Genomic DNA, 23050 nt, shown 5'->3' on the forward strand with positions numbered 1-23050 from the left:
ATCTAAGCTCAGAGACACCAACGGCAGCCAGGCAGTGTCTTCTTCTCAGAGACCTGAGTTTCAGCTCTGTGGGCTCACTCCTTCAAGTTTGTAATTTTTTTCCCCTTAATTCCTTTGTTTAGGTTGTTTTTCAGTCCTAAAGGTAATAACAGTTGCTACCTCTGTCACACCTTAGATTTCTCTTTTCAGTTTTTCAGTCACCTACTTAACTTCATACCTAGTTAACAATTCTTGTTAAATTATCTGTTCAAATAACTGGTGTGAATTTTATCTCCTATCTGGACACTGACTATCAATAAATTAGTATAAGATTATTAAAATTTAAGAAGAATTACAACCAGGTAGAGGCAATACATGACTCAATCATACTCCATTCACTCTTAGCTATTTTATATTCTATCTCTATATATTTCTACTTGTTTTATAATTTGTAACTAGTCATTTCAAATGTAAGGGGTTGGATTATAAAGAATGATTTTTTCCCCCCACATTTTAACAAGCTTAGCTATACAGTCTTTTAAATGACATACTTCATTTGGCCTGTGATCAATCAGTTACAGACATACTGCAAGATAGTTATCTATTCAGCCCTAGGAGTGGCCTGAAAGGAGTATGGTGGTTGGTGCCTCTACATAATTCACCCTTGGCCAGAAGCAGTTTGACTTAAGGATTCTCAAAGAGTGACCCAAAAAATCAGAGTCTGATGATCCGTCCTAGTGTGCCCCATGGTTCCACAGGAGGCAAACACAATGGAGGACTTGCTTTATTAAAGCAAGTATCCTCTAATAAAGAAGCAAAGCAAAGGAATGTTCTATCTCTAAGACATCACTTTCAGAGGCCAGTTGCGGTGTATATTGCTGCTCATCATAAACACTGAACCTTGGAGCTGCTGGAGGAGTGCATGCTCCAGGCACTCAAGGAGCAGGACTCAGAGCCTAAGGTGTGGCCAGGAAAGGCAGGGAAGTCTGCCAGATACTCCTCATGGACTCAGCTCTTAATCTCTCTTCATATATATTGAATTCTTCCCTTTGTTTATGGCTGATGTGCCCTTTTAGTTACATCCAAGTTAGCTGCAGAATTATTGCTCTCGTAACACAGTCCTACCCTGCAAATGGAAGTTTTGTCATTATTTTGTAAAATATACTTAATATGAAAAAGTTTGAGTGGATTCTAAATCCAGTCATGCTATCATAAGATATTACATTACATTTTCTAGTGGGAAAAAAGTAAGAGCTACTGGAGTCACACATAATTTATACTTGCAAATTTTGAATAGTTGTGAAAATTATTTTAAATTTATCATCTATTTGTATGAACTAAATTCTCATCAATAAAGACTACTAATTGATCACTGTTAAACTGTCTTGTTCAGAAATTACATGCAGTCATTTCGGTCATAAAACCCTACATAGAAAATGTCATGTTTATAGAGGCAATCTCGGGTTTTTCATTAAATTTTTGAGAGACTTTATTTGGAAGCTTATACAAATTCAATATTTAATATCACCCTTAAATATGTTTGTTATTTTTCTCATTATAATTATAAAAAGAAAATAACTTTTTTCACCAAGCCCCATATTGTTGCCTCCAAATCCCCTCTAATTTATCCCAGTGTGCTGAACAATATCATTTCTATGGATGTCATGATATGAAAAAAGGTTGAGAAGCACTGCTTTAACCTTTAAACCAGGATTCTTAACTTGGGACCCCTTAATGGATTTCAGTGTGTGTGTGAAATATGTAAATGTATCTTTCTGGAGAGATGGCTAACAGTTTTCATCAGGTTCTCAAAGCTTAAGAACCAGCTGATCTCAGAAATTTCAAAAGCTCCCTTATAATTTCACCTTGAAGAAGTGATAATACAAGTTAAGGGTTAAATGAACTCCAATGGCACAAGGAGGCCTCCATTATCACAGGTGGGAAGAAGAAAGGTGCTCTAAATAGAGCTAGGAGAACTTTTCTCTTTGGCTCCCTCTTTTGGGAATCCTGCTCTTGGCCTCTGTCTTCTCGAATTCAGCTAGCATATTATGACACCTCTTCCCTCAGATCACCAGAAGACCAAGTAGGAAGCAGGGTGGAGCCCAGGAAAGAATGCGTATAAATGGTGCAGAGAGCATAGACTGCAAATGCTCACATGTGATCCAGATCATTTCACAACGTGGCTATACTGGGATCTGTAGGCAAAGCCTGAAATCCAATATCATAAAGCATACATTTATTTGCCCAGACCTTTTCTGTGTTTCTAAAGCACTTTGTACATATCTAGACTTCTCATATATATATGTGTGTGTGTGTGTACTTCTGGGGCCTAGCAGAGGCAACTGAAGCAACAGTACCACTAAACCTTACTGTAATTATTTGATGAGCTTTTTCCTGCTAACAAGCTATGAGGGGTAGATAGACTTTTGTTTTTAAAACAGTGACTAGTGTATAATACACCCTTGGTATTTTCTCAATTAATGGTGAATAAATCAATGAACATGCACCAACAATTTCCAAATCTTAGTTTCCTTAAAAGGCATATGCCAGGAAGAGATATTTCTCCTGTAAATAAATTAACTTTCTGTTACAAGCCTTATGTGAATTTGGGTACCTTACAATCCCAATTTTGACCAGGATTTTATCACCTCAGATGTGATGAATAATGATGTACTATACCTACATACAAATGAGACATGTCTTGACCACTAATCTACTTCTCCTACTGTTAAGAAAAGGCATGGAATCATGTATTTTTCATTCTTTTTTTTTATTACCTTTCTGCTTGATGCTATTTTCTACACATAGGATACACTCAGCAAAAGCTCACTGAACTTGGAACAAACTTATGAGAATAATAAAGTTATCTTAATTATATATGGGGCTTTACAGTTCATATTGCACTTTACATTTTTTTTCTCATTTGATCACAGGAATCCTGTGAGTTAGAGCTCCGTTGCAGAAATGAAGAAACTAAAGCTCAAAAAGTTTAAGCCATTTGTTCAAGGTTTTACAGAGCTGGAACTAGAAGCCAGGTCTCTGATTCCTAGGGTAGTGCTCTTTCCCACTGTAGGATTATCTTACACTGTAAGATTATCATCTTCCGATAATGTTGCTACATAATGCTACATAAAAGTAGATAATCAGTGTTGCTGTCCCTGAGTCAGTAAGAAAATTAACATATAAGTACATTACTAAGACCTATTGATTTGAATAACACTTTTCTCTAGAATGATACTTTGGTTTATAAATCACGTTTCATTTATTTGCCTTCATTCAGCTTTCAGCTATGTATAATTCTTGCCTACGCATATAGCCTCCTGTTTGGTCTCCTAAGCTTTGGTTCAAAGTTCTTACTTCTGAACTTTGTCTTCTCTTTTCCTGTTTACTAAGTAGCTCTGGGAAAAACACAAGTCAGATTGTTTAATCTGTGAACCATACATCTTTGTTTAATTTTGTCTCGCAGGCACTCTTGACCACCACCAGGGGGCAAAAGCCTACCAGCTAGCTTCTCTGCAGTGCATTCTACATAGGACTGTACAGTACAGGGACCCTCAGTGTCTGATTCTTGATGGAAACTCCCTGCTAATTATTTCAACCACAGGGCCCCAAGGAGACAACAAAGGCTCAGCACAGAGGGCTCTAGTGGCACTTAACCATAAAGCGGCCAGAAAGAGCTCACGACAGCTCTGTCAGTTTAAAAGAAGCAATAAGATCCAAGAGAGTCTGAGCGATAAGGCGGTGGGTTAATAACTGCAAACTCCTGAATGTGTGTGTTTTACAGCTTTGATATGTATGGTAGTATTTACCAGCACATCCACTCAAATTGAGAAACAGCTTTGTCAACTCTCTTGCCCTGTGTAATCAATCAATGGCATTTGCATAGTGCGATTCCCCCCCCACCTTCAATCTTGATTTTTCATTACATTCTTGACTTATGTTCAGCTGATTTATCTTTTAGAAAGCGATTTCTTTAAACTATTTAATCGGCATTCCGCATGTGTCTATGAAATAATGAAATCTAAAGACGAAGGAGAGGAAACCCCTAGGAGCAAATCCTGTTTAGTCAAGAGAACTTCTTGCCAGCAGGAAGCAAGTGGGAGGTAAATAGCAGGTTGGACCCTTCCAACTCCGTGAGCCCAGCTTGCTCGGCCTCCCAGGCTCGCTCGGCCTCTCTGCACCTCACGAATAATGAATGAGTCCTAAGACAGGGGCCAGGATAATAGAGGAAGCACGAGGGTACCATAAAGACTCCCGGGGTATAAAATTACAAATCTTTCTTACTTTCAAAAAGTCTCATCCCAAAACATAGAGTCGGAGACGGAAGGGTGGGAAAGCTCAGAAAAAGCCTCCCCGAGGGCCGGGTCAAAGGGAGGGTCTCTAGCCCAGTAAGCCCCACCCACGCCCAGAGAAAGCGTTTGAAACCCCGCGGCGCCCTTTCCCATCCGGACATGTTTGCCTCAGGATTTTTACCTCAGTTTCTTCTCACGAAGGTGGGTTAAGCTGTGCGCCCCACCTCAGAAAATGGTCGTCCCTCAGGAGTGGGGGCTCCAGCGACCCTCAGCTCCGAGACCCCGCCCCCCAACCCACTCCACAGCCCCCGGCGCAGCCAAACTGCGTGGTTCCAGAGGCAAGGAGGAAACCCGGGAGGGGGCGGCGGCCCTTGGCGCACGCACCCGGCCGGCTTCCGGCAACTCAAGGGTTACGGCCAGGCGGCGGCGCGCGCCGAGGGGAGAGGCGGTTGCTGACAGGTGGCGCCTGCGCACTGGGAGCGCTCATTGTGCCCCGCAGCTGCCGAATCGCCCGCCCGCCCGCCCGCCAGCCGCCAGTTCAGCGCGTCAGTCTGCGAGAGTCCGGTGGTGGGTGCGGAGCCTGCTGCCGTTCGCGCGGTCTCCTCCTCCTCCTCCTCCTTCTCCCCGCCCCCCTCATCCCCACCCCACACCCCTTGCCTCATCCCGGCTCCGTCACCCTCCCGCCCCCCACACTCAGGACAAGAATGCCCTGCCCGGAACAGCCCAGCAGCGCCTAGATGGCTTTGGTCACAGTCCAGCGGTCGCCTACCCCCAGCACTACCTCCAGCCCCTGCGCCTCGGTGAGTCTTTCCCGGCAGCCGCTCTGCTCGCTTCTGTCACTGCGGCTCCGCTTTGCCTCAGCGGGTCCCGCCGAGCGCCACTGCGCACGCGCCGCGCCGCTTCCCAGGCCTGGGCACTCTGCTGCCGCGAACCCCCCACACCCCCCCATCTTAAAGACGAGCTGCAGGAACTACAGAACGTCGATTTGTGCCCCCATCACTCTGAGCACCTAGCGCCTCACAGTCCTCGCCCCGAACCCCCCTGTGGCATGCCTTCCTCTGGCTTGAGCACTTCCTTTCGGGAATGAGTCATTCTTGCTTTTCACCCTCCCCCTTCCTTTACCCTCTGTTGCTCCGCTGCGGGGAGAGGACCCTGGGACTCCTGCGTTGCCCCATACACACACCCACATCCCCTTACCCGCGCCCATTTCAGGGACCCGTTCCGTATTCGCACACTGCACGCCCTTCGGGCTCTCCGGGTGTCTTTCTTCACCCTGGTCACTCGCTGTCTTTTTGTGCCCTGTCCGTTGGGCTTCATTGGACGGCTGAACGGTAGTTACTCCTTGGTTTCTCCCCTCCTCCTCTCCTCCAAAGGGTGGCCGTGGTCTCTGCTCTTTGGATCTCTTACCTCTTCGAGGTCCCGAAGCATCTGGCGCTGCTTGATGACCAGTGCCAATTCATTTACATCTCACAGACATTTATGCCTTACACTCATTGCTCATGATCGTTCTTGTTCTTGGGTCGTGTTTGTATGGCTCGTTACTTCAGATGCCTGTGCCAGTGAAGCGTGCTTCCAGAAGGAAAATACCCAGTAACCAGCCTTTTCCTGCTGGGCCCTTCTTTACCTTCGCCCCACCCCCACTCCTTTACGCTCCATTCTTTTAGCCTTTTTTTTTCCCTGAAAATATTTATTTTTTTAAATAAAATATTGTACCAGTGGGGGGAAATGGGATCTTAAAAAAAAAAAACTAGATGTTTTAGAGGGAATAAGTGGAATGAATATGTGAGAAATTGGAAAAACCATTTTGAACTTCCTTCAGAACAGTAATTTAAAAAACTGTGTTGGTGGATGTAGTGGTTTCAGCTTGCAAAAACATATTCAGTAAACGCTGTACTACCTTCCACTGTAAAAATTCGGGTTACTCTTCATATGTATATGTTAACTGAGGTGTGTGTGAATGTTGACGTCTTGAAAGTGTGCTGGTTTGTAATTTCAACGTAGTTTCCTGAATTTCAAAATTTTGTTGTGTAGAGTGGTGGTTTCTTTTTTCCTGAGCTAGCTTTTGCACTTTGTGTGACCAAATTGGCAGCTGTATCCTAATTCTAGAAGTGATTATACTTCAGAGGTTACCTTACTTCGTGTTGTTTCCAGAGAGCAGAACTAGCTAGGATCCTTGGATAGAAAGAAATTCAGGGAGGCAGATTTCCAATCATTCTAAGGAGGAATTTTGTAACAGTGGGGTGGACTGCCTTGCAAAATAGTGAGTGCCCATTGCTGAAAGGTTCAAGCAAAGGCTGGAGGGCCTTTTGCCTAGGAGGTGGTAAAAGGGCTCTTTCCAACTCTGAAGATTATGTGATTTGAGAATAACTGCACTTGAAAGCTAGTAAAATATTTAAGGGTCCTCTGAAGACAAGTATCACAGGAATGGAAATTTAATATACTTTATTCTTATATGTGGTATTTTATGCTAGTTTTTGGAAAGTCACTAACATACCATCAGACCATCTTAATTCACTCCACCAGTAAACCTTTGGAAGAAAGTGGTTACCATGCCAGATTTTGGCTGAGAAAGCAACTGAAGGTTAATTGAGTCATGTAGGCAAACCAGGAACCAGTATTATATTGACATGATTTTCCCTGGGCATTGTTGGAAGCAGTTTATGCTGTAATAATAATATATGTGTATCACGTTATCATACTAATTTTCTTGAGGTGAATGATTAGTAGTACCATATCTACTTGATGTAACTTAATTAGCCAACATTTGGTTATTTTAGAATCTGGAGGTATGTTAATAGGCACTTTTGACATAGGTAATTAAATTGATCATGTGGTAAGCTCAGTTGTTGAGCTAAGTGACTGATATTTCTACATCTACTTGCTATAGTAACCTGGGTATTTCAGTTTATATGTGGCCCTGGGAGCAAAGGAATCCTGGGACGTGTGTGTGTGTGTGTGTGTGTGTGTGTGTGTGTGTGTAACAGTCAGCATTGTTAGCATGACTATGACCCAGTTACCTTTCCCTTTAAATTGTTTTCCTATTCCACTTTATCCAGAGCTTTTTCAGTTGACTTGTCTCATGGTCCTTGTGTTCCAGTATTTGACTGCTGTCCGACTTGAATATATTTGCTGTTGCATCTCTTGCTGCATGAATAAGTTGAGTTGTTTGTTTTAAAAGAGAACAGAAAGAATCTACAGAACCTCAAAAGGAGAGATTTAATTTTGTGAGGCTGGAAATTTAGGGTTTTTTAATTAATCATATTAAGCATTCTGTTACGCTTTTTCACTGTAGGAGGTAAGACATTTTAATACCGTCAGCTCTTCAGTGTTCTTTCATTAGAGATTAAACAAATCTATTGATCATCTACTGGGTGTGAATGACTATTATAGTATCAAGATGTATAAGATATTGACCCTATCTAAAATATTGACCCTATCTATCAGGGTCTGTAATCTTGGGAGGGAGGGGGTGAGGGAAGGGACAGGGACTGGAGGAGGAACAAACATGTGAGAGTAGAAAAGGAGAGTGAGGGGATGCTACTGTATGTACATGAACAGCCAGTTTGTAAATGGCCATAAGTATTGTCTGAATTCAAATTAAGATAAGTTCACTAATGGCAATAGTAGTAATAATAATATGTAACATCTAAGTGCCTTACATGGATTAACTTATTTACTCCTCACAGTATGCCCAAGGGAAATTGCTATTATCCCCATCTTACTGATGAAACTGAGGCAAAGGGCTATTAAGGAATGTACCCAGTGACACTCACCTGTTGAAGATGTAATTGAAACACAGATGTGTCTAACTTTAGAATCTTCCATCTTTTCCTTCCTGGTAATCAAAGAGAAGTACACATAGTTAGGTGGCTCTTGAACTAGGCCTTGAAGGATAGGTTGAATGTTCATAGGCCGAGATAGAAGCTGGGAAGTAGAGAGTATTCCAGGTGGAAAGAAGCTGTATACACCAAGACTTAGAGACAGGAACGTACAACGCATATCTGAAGGACTTATTAAATAGACCAGTTTGAAGAAGGATTTGTTTCGAAGAGTAGTAATAGATAAAGGTGGGGAGGCAGCTAGGGCTGCAAAGGGACTGCTGAGCTTAGGAATTTGCACTTGATAGAGAAGGTAATGGAGAGTCCTCAGAGGTTTTTGAGCGGATATGATCACAGTGGTGTTTTAAGAAAACTGATCTAGCAGCTGTGGGCCAGAGGGAGTTGAGAGGTAGGGCATGAGTGGAGCAGGTTAGAGGCTGTTACAGTAGCCCAGGTGTGAGATAATAAAGGCATGAACTGGGAATGTGAAAGAAGGGAAGGAAAAGGACAGATGCAAGGGATTGTGGAGAAGACGCAAAGGACCTGGGATTGGATATAGGGGAGGAGGAATCAGAGATGCCAACTCTTGGAATATATTGTTCTAGATGTTTCTAACTAACTGGGGGCAATTTAAGAATTATCTCTTCTATCTGGTATGAATTTTCTGAATGGATACCTATATTGGTCCAGGGTTATATAAATACAGTGAAATACCATAAAAATCTTTTACTTTTGTAAAAGTGCTTTATGCTTTTCAGAGTGTCTTGTGTTCATGGTCTAATTTAATTCTAGAATAGCCTCATAAGTCACGCAGGACAAATACCAAGGTTAAAAGGCTTGCTGAAGATTGCAAAACTGGTTGGTATAAGATCCTGCAGTAGAACTAAGTTCCTTGGCTCCTGGTCCACGGAGTGATAAGAGAGACAGCATATTAGTTTCTGATCCTGAGAACTTGACTGCCAATAGAGAAAAGGAATCAAGACTTGAGATGCAATCAAGAACTCACACTGTCTTTTGAGTCCATTTATATATTGTCTGTTTTGACTTTCTGTCTTGACTGTCTAGAACAGAATCATCCAAGTCTTGTACAAATCATTTTTCGGTGATACCCTTATTTGAAGCCTATTATCTCTTGGTTTACATAGAAATCTTATGAACTTGAATATTTAATTTCCATGCTCATAGAAGATTACCAGCAGCAAAATAGGAATGGAAAGGGGCAGGTGCTGCTAAAGGCAGGCTCCTTAAAGTTCTGGGAAATAATAGTTGAATGGTTTTACAGCAAGGGAGGAGGAAGAAAACCTATAAATAGCTGACCCAAGGAAAAAATTTAGCAGTTAGGGACTACTTAATGTAAGGACAAATACCCCTCTAAGACCCAGTACTCCTTCAGAGCAACTATTATATGGTTATAGTGATGACCCCAAATCATCGTAAGAAGGCTTAATCTTGTTTTGTCTTGGTTTAAGCAGTCGGGATTCAGTGAAGTGTATTTTCAGATAGAGATCCATCCAAGTTTCACCAAAGTCTTGATGTTGAGGATATGGGGAGAGGGAAGGGTAAGCTGTGACAAAGTGAGAGAGTGGCATGGACATATATACACTACCAAACGTAAAATAGATGGCTAATGGGAAGCAGCCGCATAGCACAGGGAGATCAGCTCGGTGGTTTGTGACCACCTAGAGGGGTGGGATAGGGAGGGTAGGAGGGAGGGAGACGCAAGAAGGAAGAGATATGGTAACATATGTATATGTCTAACTGATTCACTTTGTTATAAAGCAGAAACTAACACACCATTGTAAAGCAATTATACTCCAATAAAGATGTTAAAAAAAAGATGCACATTTTAATTAATTGGGCAATTCATATATATATATATATATAAACAAATGGGGATGTGGGATAAATAGATATTATTGAATTATGTATATTCAGATATGACCACACCTCTCTCCCTAGTCAGAGAAAATAAAGCCATAGCAAATATGAAATTGATTTGTATAAAGTATATACTTAAAAGTGACACTTTTTAATTTTTTTGAAGACAGCTTTAGAAAGTTTCTTGAACTGTAGAAATAATACATGCCAGTTGTAGGAAATTTGGAAAATATGGAAAAGCACAGAAAAGAGAATAAAAGATACATGCCATACAGCTGAGCGTGTATTTTTACATAGCTGAAATGCTGCTGTATGTATAATTTTGTATGCTTTTTAAAAGTTTTATATATATCATAGATGTATTGCCAAATCACTTAAATGGCTGCGTTGAGTAGTTATAACTCATTCTAACCATTCCATTATTGGTGAATATCTCGGTTTTTTCCTAACTTTTTTTTCTATTATAAATTACATTGCAGTGACCATCATTGTGTAGTCAAATATTTGACTGCATTTTGGAACATTTATTAAGATTTCAAGAAATACAATTACTGGATCACAGAGTATATACAATTTTAAGATTCCTGTTACATAGTTATACTTCCTAGGACGGTTGTTCCCAGTTAACATTTATTCCAACCAACATAGTGTAAGAATGCTCATTTCTCTTAGCCTTATTAACGCTTAGCCTTATTCTCATTTTATTGTTAATCATTGGTAATTTTTGAGGGTAAACAGTAGTACCTAGTTGGCTTGATATGCATTTTATTATTAGACAAGTTGAATATTTTTTAGATGTTTATTAGGCATTTTTGTTAACTTTTTTAAAAGATAATTTTATTGAAGTATAGACTACAGGCCCTAAAATAAACCTGTTTTAAAAAGTGTGCAATTCAGTGATTTTTTTTTTTTTTTTTTTGCGGTACGCGGGCCTCTCACTGTTGGGGCCTCTTCCGTAGTGGATAGTGGAGTACAGACTCCGGACGTGCAGGCTCAGTGGCCATGGCTCACGGGCCCAGCCGCTCTGCGGCATGTGGGATCTTCCCGGACCGGGGCACGAACCCGTGTCGCCTGCCTCGGCAGGCGGGCTCTCAACCACTGCGCCACCAGGGAAGCCCCAATTCAGTGATTTTTTAATAAACCTACAGAGTTGTTCCACCTTCACTATAATCCTGTATTTCTATTTTATGAGCTATGTATTCTTTTCAATCTGTGTATTCCCTTGATACGTTATGAATATTACCCCTTTATTTATTAAAACTGTTTGCTTTTTAATTGTTTGTATTGCCCTTAGAATAAAGTCTATACTCCAGAGTTTTGCTAGCAAGACTTTTACTAAGGCTTTTACTTGCTTACCTCTTCAGCCTTGTCTCTTCCCAAGTCCCTGCCTTGCACACTGCTCAAGTCACGCTGACATGCCATGCTCCCTTTGATCTCTAGGCTTTTGCACATGCTGTTCCCTTTTCCTGGAAACCTTCCCTTCATCTCTTTACCTGACTAATTCCTGCTCATCCTTCAGGTCTCAGCTTAAATGTCACTTCTTCTGGGAAGCTTCCCTGACTCCACTCCCAGACTATGGTAGGTGCTCCTTCTGTGCGCAACATAGCACCCTATACTTACCCATCGTGGCTCTTATCTCTTTATTGTACTGTTTGATTGCTTATCTCTCCAACTAACCTTTAAGCCAGGGACTGGGTCTATTTACATATTTTTGTATCACCAGGGTCAAAAATATTGGACTGTGGATCAATGGATGGATCGATGGATATAGTCATATTTAGCAATTTTTTCCATTTTGAGTTCTTCCATTGTTTTTAAGCACTGATTTGTTTCTAGAAGCCCAAAGAATACGACCACCCTTAAGACTTTTTTTAAAATTTATTTATTTATTTATTTATTGGCTGCATTGGGTCTTTGTTGCTGTGCGTGAGCTTTCTCTAGTTGGGGCGAGCGGGGGCCACTCTTTGTTGTGGGCTTCTCATTGCGGTGGCTTCTCTGTTGCAGAGCACGGGCCCTAGCACGCCTGGGCTTCAGTAGTTGTGGCGCACGGGCTCAGTAGTTGCAGCTCGCGGGCTCTAGAGCACAGGCTCAGTAGTCGTGGCGCATGGGCTTAGTTGCTCCGCGGCATGTGGAATCTTCCCGGACCAGGGCTTGAACCCGTGTCCCTTGCATTGGCAGGCGGATTCTTAACCCCTGCTCCACCAGGGAAGTCCCTACCCTTAAGACTTTTGATAAATATTGCTAAATTGTCCTCCATAAAAGTTGAATCAAATTTTGTTGATGAGCTATGTATAAAAATGTCTGCTTCATTGTACCCTCATCAGCCCTGAATATTGTCATCATTTGTTTTCTTTATCATTTTAAGAGCTCTTGTTTACTGAACATTTACTGTGTGCCAAACACTGTGCTAAGTACCTTACGTTCATTATATTGTTTAATTTTTACATCACTCCTGTGGTTTAGGTATTATTGTCTCTAATTTACAAAGAAAATTGAGGCTCAAGGAAGTAAAATGAATTGCCCAGGATTATAGGTCTGGTGTCTGACCCCAGAACTCTCTTCAACACTAGTATTTTATTATTGTTTTGAGTTGCCTTTTTTTTTTTAAGTCAGAGGTTAAACATTTTTCAAATACTTACCATTATTTATTTTATAGTCCCTGTCTTTTAAGTCATTCATGTGATTAGCCCAGCTTTCTTCATGGAGTTATTTTTGCCATATTGATTTGTAAATATTCTTTGTATACTTATAATATTAACGTTTTTCTGTTATGTTACACATTTTGCCTTGGTTTTCCTTTGCCATTCTGTTCTATTTGTTTTTTATTCATTTTGATGTACAGACATTAAAAAATTTTAATGCTGTCATCTCAAAGTCTGTGTATGTGTGTTTCCATTGTTTTTCTACTTAGTTCAATTTTCCATCAACAGAGTAGAGAAATATTCACTGATATTTTCTTAAATTGTTTTATAGATTATTTTTATACTTAATTTTACTGCATGGTGTGAGATAAATATTAAATTAATTTTGTTCCAAATAGTTAACTTGTCCCAGTTCATTTTATGAAACAATCACTCCTTTTTTCTAATTCCACCTCTGGGAAATACTACATTAGGATATAAGCTAGAGTGTGTTCCAGTGAAGTTCCATTGCTCTTCCCACAGGATTTTAGTTAGGTTAGCACATATTATTTAGTATTCATTAAATTGTGTGGACAGAGACTTCCCCGGTGGTGCAGTGGTTAGGAGTATGCCTGCCAGCGCAGGGGACGTGGGTTCGATCCCTGGTCCGGGAAGATCCCACATGCTGTGGAGCAACTAAGCCCATGCGCCGTAACTACTGAGCCTGTGCTCTAGAGCCTGCGAGCCACAACTACTGAAGCCCGTGCACCTAGAGCCCATGCTCCGCAACGAGAGAAGCCACCGCAGTGCAAAGCCCGCATACCGCAATGAAGAGTAGGCCCCGCTCACTGCAACTAGAGAAAGTCTGTGCGCAGCAACGAAGACCCAATGCAGCCAAAAATAAATAAGTCAATTTATAAAAAAAAAAAAGTTGTGCGGACAGAAAATAAACTTAAACTAGCTTAGATTTTAAAATTTGACTGGTATCTGGAAAGTCCAGAGGAAGAGCGGTTCTTTGGTACTTAAAATGTGTCTTCAAGTCTCTTGTCCTTTCTATCTGGCTTTAGTGAGAGGGAGCAGATTCTAGATTATGCCCTGTCTGAAAAAGGCACCATGCAGAGCCCATACTACCTTTCTGTGTATCACCATTGCATATCGTTCCAGGTTCCAGCAGCTTAGAGCTTTGCAGTTTTTCCATTAAATGCCTGCTGTCATGTTGGCTACACAGTGCCTAGCCCATAGTAGGCATTCTCATGTCCATGTGTTTGATTTATTTGTTCATTCATTCAGGAAACCTAGCTGTAGTAGGGAAACTATTTAAAAAAAAAACCAAGCAGTTTGATTATTGATATGACTCTACCCAATTTGAAATATGCCAGAGGTCAGGTGTACATGGGAGGTGAGACCTAAGGAATCTTGTTAATCAGCAAATAGGTACTGAGTGCTGTTTTGTGCAGGTAATGCAATCCATTTTCTTACTCTGGTTCTCAGCACCGTGGCTTTTTCAGATACATTTACAAACTGCCCTGCATTTTCTTGTGCAGCTGAGCAGTATAGCTGCTATTCACAGTGCCCCTCATTTTCCTGTTTGTCAAGAGAAAGTCAGGTGAGGTGATCTTGGCTCTGAAATGTAATGAAAGTCCCATGGTTCCCTTGATTTTCTGAAAGTGAAATAATTTCACTTACTTGGTGGGAGAGGATATGCTTAGAAAGAAATGGGCAGAAGTAATGTACTGTGTTACAGCCTAGATTTTTTGGAGCTGTTTGATTCATTTTTTTTAAAAAAGGTAATTTAGCACCTTTTTGTATCCTGTGCTATACTTGATTCTGAAGGTATCTATTTCTTTACTTATTCATGCCAGGATTGGGGATCCAGCAGCCAGTTAGTCCCTGGCCTCAGGAAGCTTAGAGTATAGTGGAAAGATTGGTATTAAATAAGTAATTATATTACAATGTAGTAATCACAATTGATGTATAAGCCTTGAGGAAGAGAGGGAAGGCCAGCAAGGACTACTGAGTTGAGCCTTAACGAGTGAGTGGAGTTGACCAGCAATTAGAGGGTGAGTAGCAGGAGGGAGGCAGGCATTTCTAAGCATGAACTTAAGGCACAGGGCCAGAAATGGCACGTGTGTGCTGGAAGCCACAAGCAGTACAGTGTTGATGCTGTGTAAAGTGCAGAAAATGGGGCTGAAGAAGCAAAGATAACTTCTTTTGAACTGTAACACATGTGCCCTTACTTTGGCTTTCCTTTAAAGTGAATTTGTTAAAATTTGTGATATGAGCAAGAAACCTTAAAGTATAACTGCATAGCTACCATTTTTCAAGTGTTTGCTGTGCTGTAGACACTGGATTCAGCACTAACAGGCATCACAACAATGATTTGAAGAAGTACTATAATTGTTCCCATTTTACAGATGAAGAAACTGATTTTTCAGAGAGGTGTCTAGACTCCCCCAGCTAGGAGTGGCAAAGGCGGGATTTAAACTTTGGTTGTCACACTCAGAGACCAACTACTAGGTGCCGTTTGATTTCTTCTTCTTCTTTTTTTTTTTTTTTTGGACCATTTCGCTTCCTGTTTGTCCTCCTTTAGTTTAAGTCACTGCAATTTGAGTCATTTTGCTGCTTATGCCTTGGTACTTGATAAACTCAGTTCAGCAGAAGTTTGTTGAGAACCTTCTCAAGCACTATGGGATGATATAAGGCATTATCCTTGCCTTAGAATTTAAAAGTCTAGTAGGGGAAGGCAGCTATAAGCTAAGCATGAATTAAAACAAAACAAAACAAAGCAAACCCTAGTATGGTGAGGGCAATAGGAGAGGCACAAACCAAGTGTGAACATGGGAAGAAGATACCAATTCTGTAGGGCATGCTGGACAGGGAATGTTTAACAGATCAATTGGAAAAGTTGGAGGAGCAAAAGATTTTTGCAGCTAAGAAAATGAAAGATACGTTTATTACTTCTAAATATTAATCTCTTTCAGTTCCATTTACAATTAGAAGCCAGTTTTCTCTACAGGATGATTATTGTAAGATATTGTTGTCTAAGGCATGGTAACCAGATACTGAAGCTTCTATTTTTGCAAAATGTGTGTTTGTAGATATTACCTTGCCCCTTGCCTGTTCTTCCTCTCCCACCTCTATACCTTCCCCCACTTAAAGAAAAACAACAACCTCTTTTTTACTGCTTCATATAGGTGAATGTATGAAATTATATTTATTGAACTTTAAGGGAAGACATTTCTGTGCAAGTTAATTATTAGAGCAATGATTTTCCACTTGTTGCTTCAGACAGTTTTATAAAAAGAGCAACAATTTGGGAGAGCCCTTTTTTCACATTTACGATATTTAGCACATCTCAGGCAGGAATTAAAGTAAACCACAGGTTAGCAACTCATAACACATTATCTTAGTCTATTAGGGAAGCTCATTGATTCTTTGGAGTTTAAGAAAGTGATTGTGGTTTAGAATAAAAATAGTATTTGCCAATGATTCTAGTATAAATCACATGGGAGTGGGGAAATCCCTAAAAGTATTTTCATTTCTCTCTTCTTAGCCCTTCAGAAATGCCTGTAGCAACATGAAGCAGTCTAGCATAGTGGTAAAGAGTGTAAGGTCTGGAAACAGCCTGCCTGAATCTGAACCCTGCCTTTACAACTTACTAGACGTAGACAACTCACTTAACTGTTCTATGCTTCAATTTGCCCATCTGTAAAATAGGGGTAATAATAGTACTTCTTTCACAGAAATAAGCATTAAATGAGAGAATGTCTTAGCATCATGCCTGGCACCAAATAAGCATGCACTTATGAAGTATTAGTCATTTTTATAATGATGGTGATTTAGAGTTGCTGTTTGGTTGTTAAGCAATTTTTCGTTATAACACAAATTTGGTGGGGAGGATATTTGTTTTATGGCAGTATAATTCAAATGAATAGCCTATTTCAAGGGTTAGTTTCTCTTTACCTTTTTTCTTTCTTTTGTATTTTTTAACTCAATAATAGCTATATTTAAAAAATTGGGGAATCTCAGCTCTAGATGCCAATCTCCATGACAAAGTATGTTGTGTTTGATTTTGTAATGACCCTAGAGCACCATACAGAATAATAATGTAACTGTAATCTTTAAAAAATTTTTTCACTTGAGAGCTTATCAGTTTTCTAGGCCATGCTTAGCAGTATTTTTTTTTTAATTTATTTATTTTATTTTTGGCTGCACTGGGTCTACGTTGCTGCACGTGGGCTTTCTCTAGTAGCGGTGAGCAGGGCTACTCTTCGTTGTGGTGCACGGGCTTCTCACTGCGGTGGCTTCTTGCCGTGGAGCACGGGCTCTAGGCGTGCGGGCTTCAGTAGTTGTGGCACACGGGCTCAGTAGTTGTGGATCGCAGGCTCTAGAGCACAGGCTCAGTAGTTGTGGCGCACGGGCTTAGTTGCTCCGCAGCATGTGGGATCTTCCCAGACCAGGGCTCAAACCCGTGTCCCCTGCATTGTCAGGCGGATTCTTAACCACTGTGCCACCAGGCAAGTCCAGCAGCATATTCATCTGTTGAATGTTTGGCTATATGGTAGCCACTGTAAGTGACCACCTTAGTTTGTATCATAGACTGAATATGTTGGTGTTTTTAATGATCGAGGTTATGAATCATATAGCAAAATAAAACAGAAATTGACAGATTTTTTTAACATCTTTATTGGAGTATAATTGCTTTACAATGGTGTGTTAGTTTCTGCTTTATAACAAAGTGAATCAGTTATACATATACATATATCCCCATATCTCCTCCCTCTTGCGTCTCCCTCCCTCCCACCCTCCCTATCCCACCCCTCTAGGTGGTCACAAAACACCAAGCTGATCTCCCTGTGCTATGCGGCTGCTTCCCACTAGCTATCTATTTTACATTTGGTAGTATATATATGTCCATGCCACTCTCACTTTGTCCCAGCTTACCCTTCCCCCTCCTCGTTTCCTCAAGTTCATTCTCTAGTAGGTCTGCATCTTTATTCCCGTCTTGTCCCTAGGTTCTTCATGACCATTTGTTGTTGTTGTTTTTAGATTCCAAATATATGTGTTAGCATACGGTATTTGTTTTTCTCTTTCTGACTTACTTCACTCTGTATGACAGACTCTAGGTCCATCCACCTCACTACAAATAACTCAATTTCGTTTCTTTTTATGGCTAATATTCCATTGTATATATGTGCCACATCTTTATCCATTCATCTGTTGATGGACACTTAGGTTGCTTCCATGTCCTGGCTATTGTAAATAGATATTTTTAAAATATGGAGACTCTGAGGACACTGAATGTATTTATGGGTTTAAATATATCTTTGTATAAGGAAACAATAGGTGAGAAGAATGATCTGTCTAATCCAGCTATACCAAGCAGTTGACAGTAGAAATTGAATGCAGCTTTTTGAAGATGCATTTCTAAAGCAACTGGATGAACTCACATGTGATATAACAAGAGAGCTTTGGTTCAGACTTTGGTCGCGCTTTGATTACAGTTCTTATTATTGAACCTGTCAGAAAATAGAAACAACCTATTTCTTCTTAGAGAGAGTACTGAAAAAAATTGCATTAAGATTTCTATAAGCACAATATTTTGATTTGCCTTTTTGATCTGTCTATACAAGCTTCAAATTTCTCAACTCAGCATTTTTATGCTGATTCTGTGGTTTCCAATTAAACTTCAAAGGAAATTGTGCTGGCTGTAAAGGAAGTCTGGTTAGGCAAGGTGTGGCTGAAAAATCCAGGAACTCCTCCACTTGCCTACAAAACATTCTTGTGGGATATAGAACCTTGAAAATTAAATATAGGGCTCTTAGGAGAAAGAACATATGCTTAGGAGATTTCCATTTAAGCACCATTTTTTGTAGGATTTTAATCTATAAGATTAAAACAAGAAAATTTTATTAAACAAAACCATGAGAAGTCTTCTTGTGTTCTTAAAATTGTCTTATAGAAGACTATAGTTGTGGTGCAAAGTGAAAAAGTTTAAAGGCCCAAGGATGATTTGAACCTCTCTGTTTCATGAGCTTGTTTAGAATGCCAGTACATGGAAAGTTAAAAAGAGAGGTATTACTCACCAAATTAGTCTTTGGTTTGTTTCCAGTTGTCTTTTCAGGTGATTCATGGCATTTAGAGGAAGATAGTGTTTTAACAGGTCCCAGGCTTATGTTTTTGTTTCGTTCTGTTTTTTCCATAGATTTTTTTTCACTTTACTGAATAGCATTCACTTGCAAACATTTATTAAGTTCCTACTGTGCATAAGACTTTATATCATTTAAGCTTCTAGTACAGTGTACTTTTTAAAACAAGTTGCCTTATCTTGAACGTGTGATGTAGAAAATTGGAAGATTGAGGTTCTGTGTTTTATTCTTTATTCTTATATGCTGAAATCTCCCATTTGATTTTGTACTTTAAAATTTTGTATTCTATTTTGTGGCTCACATTTCTGAAATAACTGTAATAGTGATTTTCTAATTAGAAATAACTTTTCTGCAATAGTTGTGTGGACTCCAAAGTGAAACCTTGTAGTGTAGAATGGGATTACATGTGGTCCTAATTCAAAGACAAGGAAAGAAATTATTGAAATGCACAGTTGCCTTTGGAAGATATTCAAATATACGAAAATGTTATTTGAAAATGTCAATAGTTGACAATAGTTGGGTCAATAGTTGAGAAAATACCTTATAAGATAATTATCTCTTGACGCCTCCCTAAAATTAGGAAGTTCTCTTTTCTCATTTTCCTTTTTGCCTACTTCACTTGATTTATTATTGACTTTCTGAAATACCATTCAGGAAATTGAGAGCAGAATTTCTTCAAGATCAGTAGCCAATGTGACAGTGATATTGAAATAATGAATTTTTTTTAATGCTGCTAAAACTTTCTTGATTATATTCCTCAGAAGAAAAGTATTCTGTACATTGGCTCTGAGTATACTTTTCTTCACTGCCAAATCCAGACCTCAAAGGACAGTTTCTCTCTCTGGCTAACTTAATAATGATTTTCTGTCTTAAATTCTTGTTCTTAAGGAAGTAGGCTGTATCATAGCATAGTGGTTAAATTGACTTTAAGTTCTAGAGCCAGATTCTGGAGTTAAAATCCCAGCTCTCCCACTTACTAGGTGTAGACCTTGGGAAAATCACCTTTCTAAGCTTCAGTTTCCTTATATTACAGGATTTATGTTGGCTTTCATGAAATAACTAAATGAAAGCTTAGCACAATGTCTAGGACTATAGCATAGTGTTAGGTAGCGGCTAGTGATTACTAATGTTAAGTAGATTTAATTCTTTGCTTTTTGCACATTATTATATAATAGTATTTAATTTTTAAATTTAATATGATTATATGATTTGGAAGCTTGGCTTCCAAAGTGAACTTATTATAGGTGATATATTTGGGTCTTTACTGAATTGTGTCAAATATGTATTACTTTCACATGGGTCACTTTATGAGAAGTTGTACACCCTGGATTGAAATTAGCACAACCATCTCTGTAATGGTAATGAAGTGATATGTAATGAAGTGCACTTGAAGATAGTGAAAACTGTAGTTTGTGGTTATCTACGGCTACCCTTAAAGCTATTAAAATTCTTTTTAGATAAAGATGCAGTGACCTTTTGCACTAAGCATATGAGTCCAAAATTTAATGCTCAGTGACACACATGAGTGATATTTAAAATAATTCAGCCATTCATTTATATTATTTGTCCAAAGAATTGACAAGGAATTTTCTTCTGAGAGTTGTGTGTCATTTTTTGAGACTGCTTCTAGTGAAAGTCTCCATTATTTAGCTCTCCTAAATGACAGCCTTTTTGAAATGTCCCCCAACATCATCTCTCACCTGTGACATTTGAGTTTTTGTAAAATTCTGGCTTAATAGTTTTGGACATCAGAACCCTAAACCTTTTACCAGTAATGTACAGTGGTGGTGCAAGCTCACCTTATTGTTAAGATTACTGAATCACAACCCAGTCTCTTGTTTGAGGAATTTGGATGCAGTGATTTTTATATTTCCTTGCTACTTCTATGGAACAAATCCAGCAGGTTTCTTGGACCTTTGATGACTATTGAAATCTTGGGGTTTATTCATAAATATTGCTTCCTTGGGTTTCACAGAGTTCCAGAACTAGAAAATTGACTATTCTAACTCCTGTTAAATAGTTTCTAGTTTGGTTCTAGTGATAAAGTTCAGAATAACTCATCTTTTGGGCAGCTTCAGGAGAGTTTTTGCTATAGTAAAAGCTCTGTACTACATCTTTAGTAGGAATTGATTGGAGGTTTTCTGCAATGCTAGGCATTCAAGTAGGCACCTGGGTTCTAGGCTAGACCTACTGAGAGGTATAATACAGAAGGTCACACATTTAAATGTGGTGGTGGGATTATGCAGGTGACCAAAATTAATGAAATTAGCCAAATGAGGCTTCTGGCAAGTTGGAGACTTTAAGCTGTATTGTCAGGGGCTGCCAATTGTGACCAAGTGAGAGTGCAGACCCAGTGTTGTGGCAAAAGTCTTCTATTTCAAGAAACACTAGTAATGCAGACTGTTACGTGAAATCTCTTGATTTTTCAGCGTTGGCAACTGAATTGTCTGGGAATGATATTTTGGCTACAAGTAACAAAAGACCGTTTAAAACATAAGAATATTTTTGGCTTGTCTAGCAGGAAATCCAAAGATATATAGTTCAGGACTAACTCATTCAGCAGCTTAACAATACCATAAGGATCCAAGCTCTCTATGTCTTTAGGTTCTACCATTGATAGTATGTTGGATTCCCATTTTTATACTTGTCTCCACATAAAAGATGTCTGTTGTAGCTCCAGGCAGTACATCCATGTTTGATGCAAGAAGGGGTGAAAGGTACAGTGCCAGCAGTTAGCTTTACTTTTAATTAGGAAAGCAAAAGTTTTCCTGGAAACCAACCCCATTCCTAGCCGACTTCTCTTTAAGCCTCTGGCCAGAACATAGGTCACATGGTTATCTCTAGCTGCAAGAGAGCCTGGGAAGTGCAGTTATATGACTTTCCATAATAATCATTGAGTGGCAGCAAGGGAGAAGGATGTTTGGAATGTCTGTTGTCAAACTTTATCTATCATAACAACTAATGAAATTTAAAGAAATGTATCTTGAGAGCTAAACAGAACACATCCATGGCACAGACTTATCTTGTGGGCCACTAGTTTGTGGACACATTATCACAGCCCCCCCCGCCCCGCCCTAGTTTAGTACTCTACTACTTGCTCTGGCTTCTATCAGTTAGTTATTTTATTAGGTTTCCAGGGTAGCCTAGTGGAAAAGAGATATCTTTTCATAATGCAGAAAGAGTGTTGAAATTAGAAAGCTTGCATTTGGGACTTCCCTGGTGGCGCAGTGGTTAAGAATCCGCCTGCCAATGCAGGGGACATGGGCTGGAGCCCTGGTCTGGGAAGATCCCACATGCCACAGAGCAGCTAAGCCCGAGTGCCACGACTACTGAGCCTGCACTCTAGAGGCCGAGAGCCACAACTATTGAGCCCATGTGCCACAACTACTGAAGCCCGCGTGCCTAGAGCCCATGCTGTGCAACAAGAGAAGCCACTGCAATGAGAAGCCCACACACCGCAACAAAGAGTAGCCCCCGCTTGCTGCAACTAGAGAAAGCCCACACGCAGCAACAAAGACCCAAAGCAGCCAAAAATAAATAAATAAATAAATAAATATTTTTTAAAAAAAAGAAAGCTTGCATTTAAGTCCTGGTATGAAGACTTGTTAGCAGTATAATATTGGACAAGTTTGCTTAATCTTTCTGTGCCTCTCATTCTTCATCTGGAAAATAGGCATATAATATTGCGGTATAGCACAGTGGTTAAGTGCAGAGGCTGTGGAATCAGAAAGACCTAAGTTGGATCCTATCTCTGCCAAGCAAGTTGCACGGTCTCTCTGCTTGTTAATTCTTCTGCAAAATGAGGTTAATATTTGTACTTATTTCACAGATTCTTTATGAAGACCAAATGAGATACAGTGAAGTCCCAACTTAGCAGGGTTTGAAAGTTAACATATAGGAAAAAATCAAATTATAGTCAAAATTACCCTTGAAAAACATCTCTTAAATCACCCATAAAGAACAGTATTCATGATTTGGGCATACAACTCTGTAACTGAGACTGTCTGAGGGGACACAGTTTCTCCCATCTCATGCTCATTTTGTTGCATGCATTTTTTTTAAATTAATTAATTAATTTATTTTTGGCTGCGTTGAGTCTTCGTTGCTGCACATGGGCTTTCTCTAGTTGCGGTGAGTGGGGTCTACTCTTCGTTGTGGTGCGCGGGCTTCTCATCGCAGTGGCTTCTCTTGTTGAGGTGCGCGTGCTCTAGGCACGTGAGCTTCAGTAGTTGTGACACGTGGGCTCAGTAATTGTGGCTCTCGGGCTCTAGAGTGCAGGCTTAGTAGTCGTGGCACTCGGGCTTAGTTGCTCC

At 39.9% G+C, this 23050-nt stretch overlaps 2 protein-coding genes across 2 annotated transcripts in view; one reads left to right on the forward strand and one right to left on the reverse strand.

Annotated features, from left to right (window-relative positions):
* EFCAB5 (EF-hand calcium binding domain 5) overlaps positions 1-5593 on the reverse strand; it is a gene marked incomplete at its 3' end in the record, with an annotated part of 114038 nt that extends 108445 nt beyond the window's left edge. Inside the window, exon 1 of the mRNA XM_082678052.1 lies at positions 5469-5593. Within this exon, the coding sequence (XP_082534178.1) occupies positions 5469-5478 (10 nt within the window). The 5' untranslated portion in view covers positions 5479-5593. The remainder of the gene's footprint in view (positions 1-5468) is intronic.
* SSH2 (slingshot protein phosphatase 2) overlaps positions 4945-23050 on the forward strand; it is a 244633-nt gene continuing 226527 nt past the window's right edge. The window contains exon 1 of the mRNA XM_082678050.1: positions 4945-5071. Within this exon, the coding sequence (XP_082534176.1) occupies positions 5009-5071 (63 nt within the window). The 5' untranslated portion in view covers positions 4945-5008. The remainder of the gene's footprint in view (positions 5072-23050) is intronic.

The sequence above is a fragment of the Grampus griseus genome, assembly GCF_964374135.1.
Source record: "Grampus griseus genome assembly, chromosome: 20".
In the NCBI taxonomy this organism is placed as follows: Eukaryota; Metazoa; Chordata; class Mammalia; order Artiodactyla; family Delphinidae; genus Grampus; species Grampus griseus.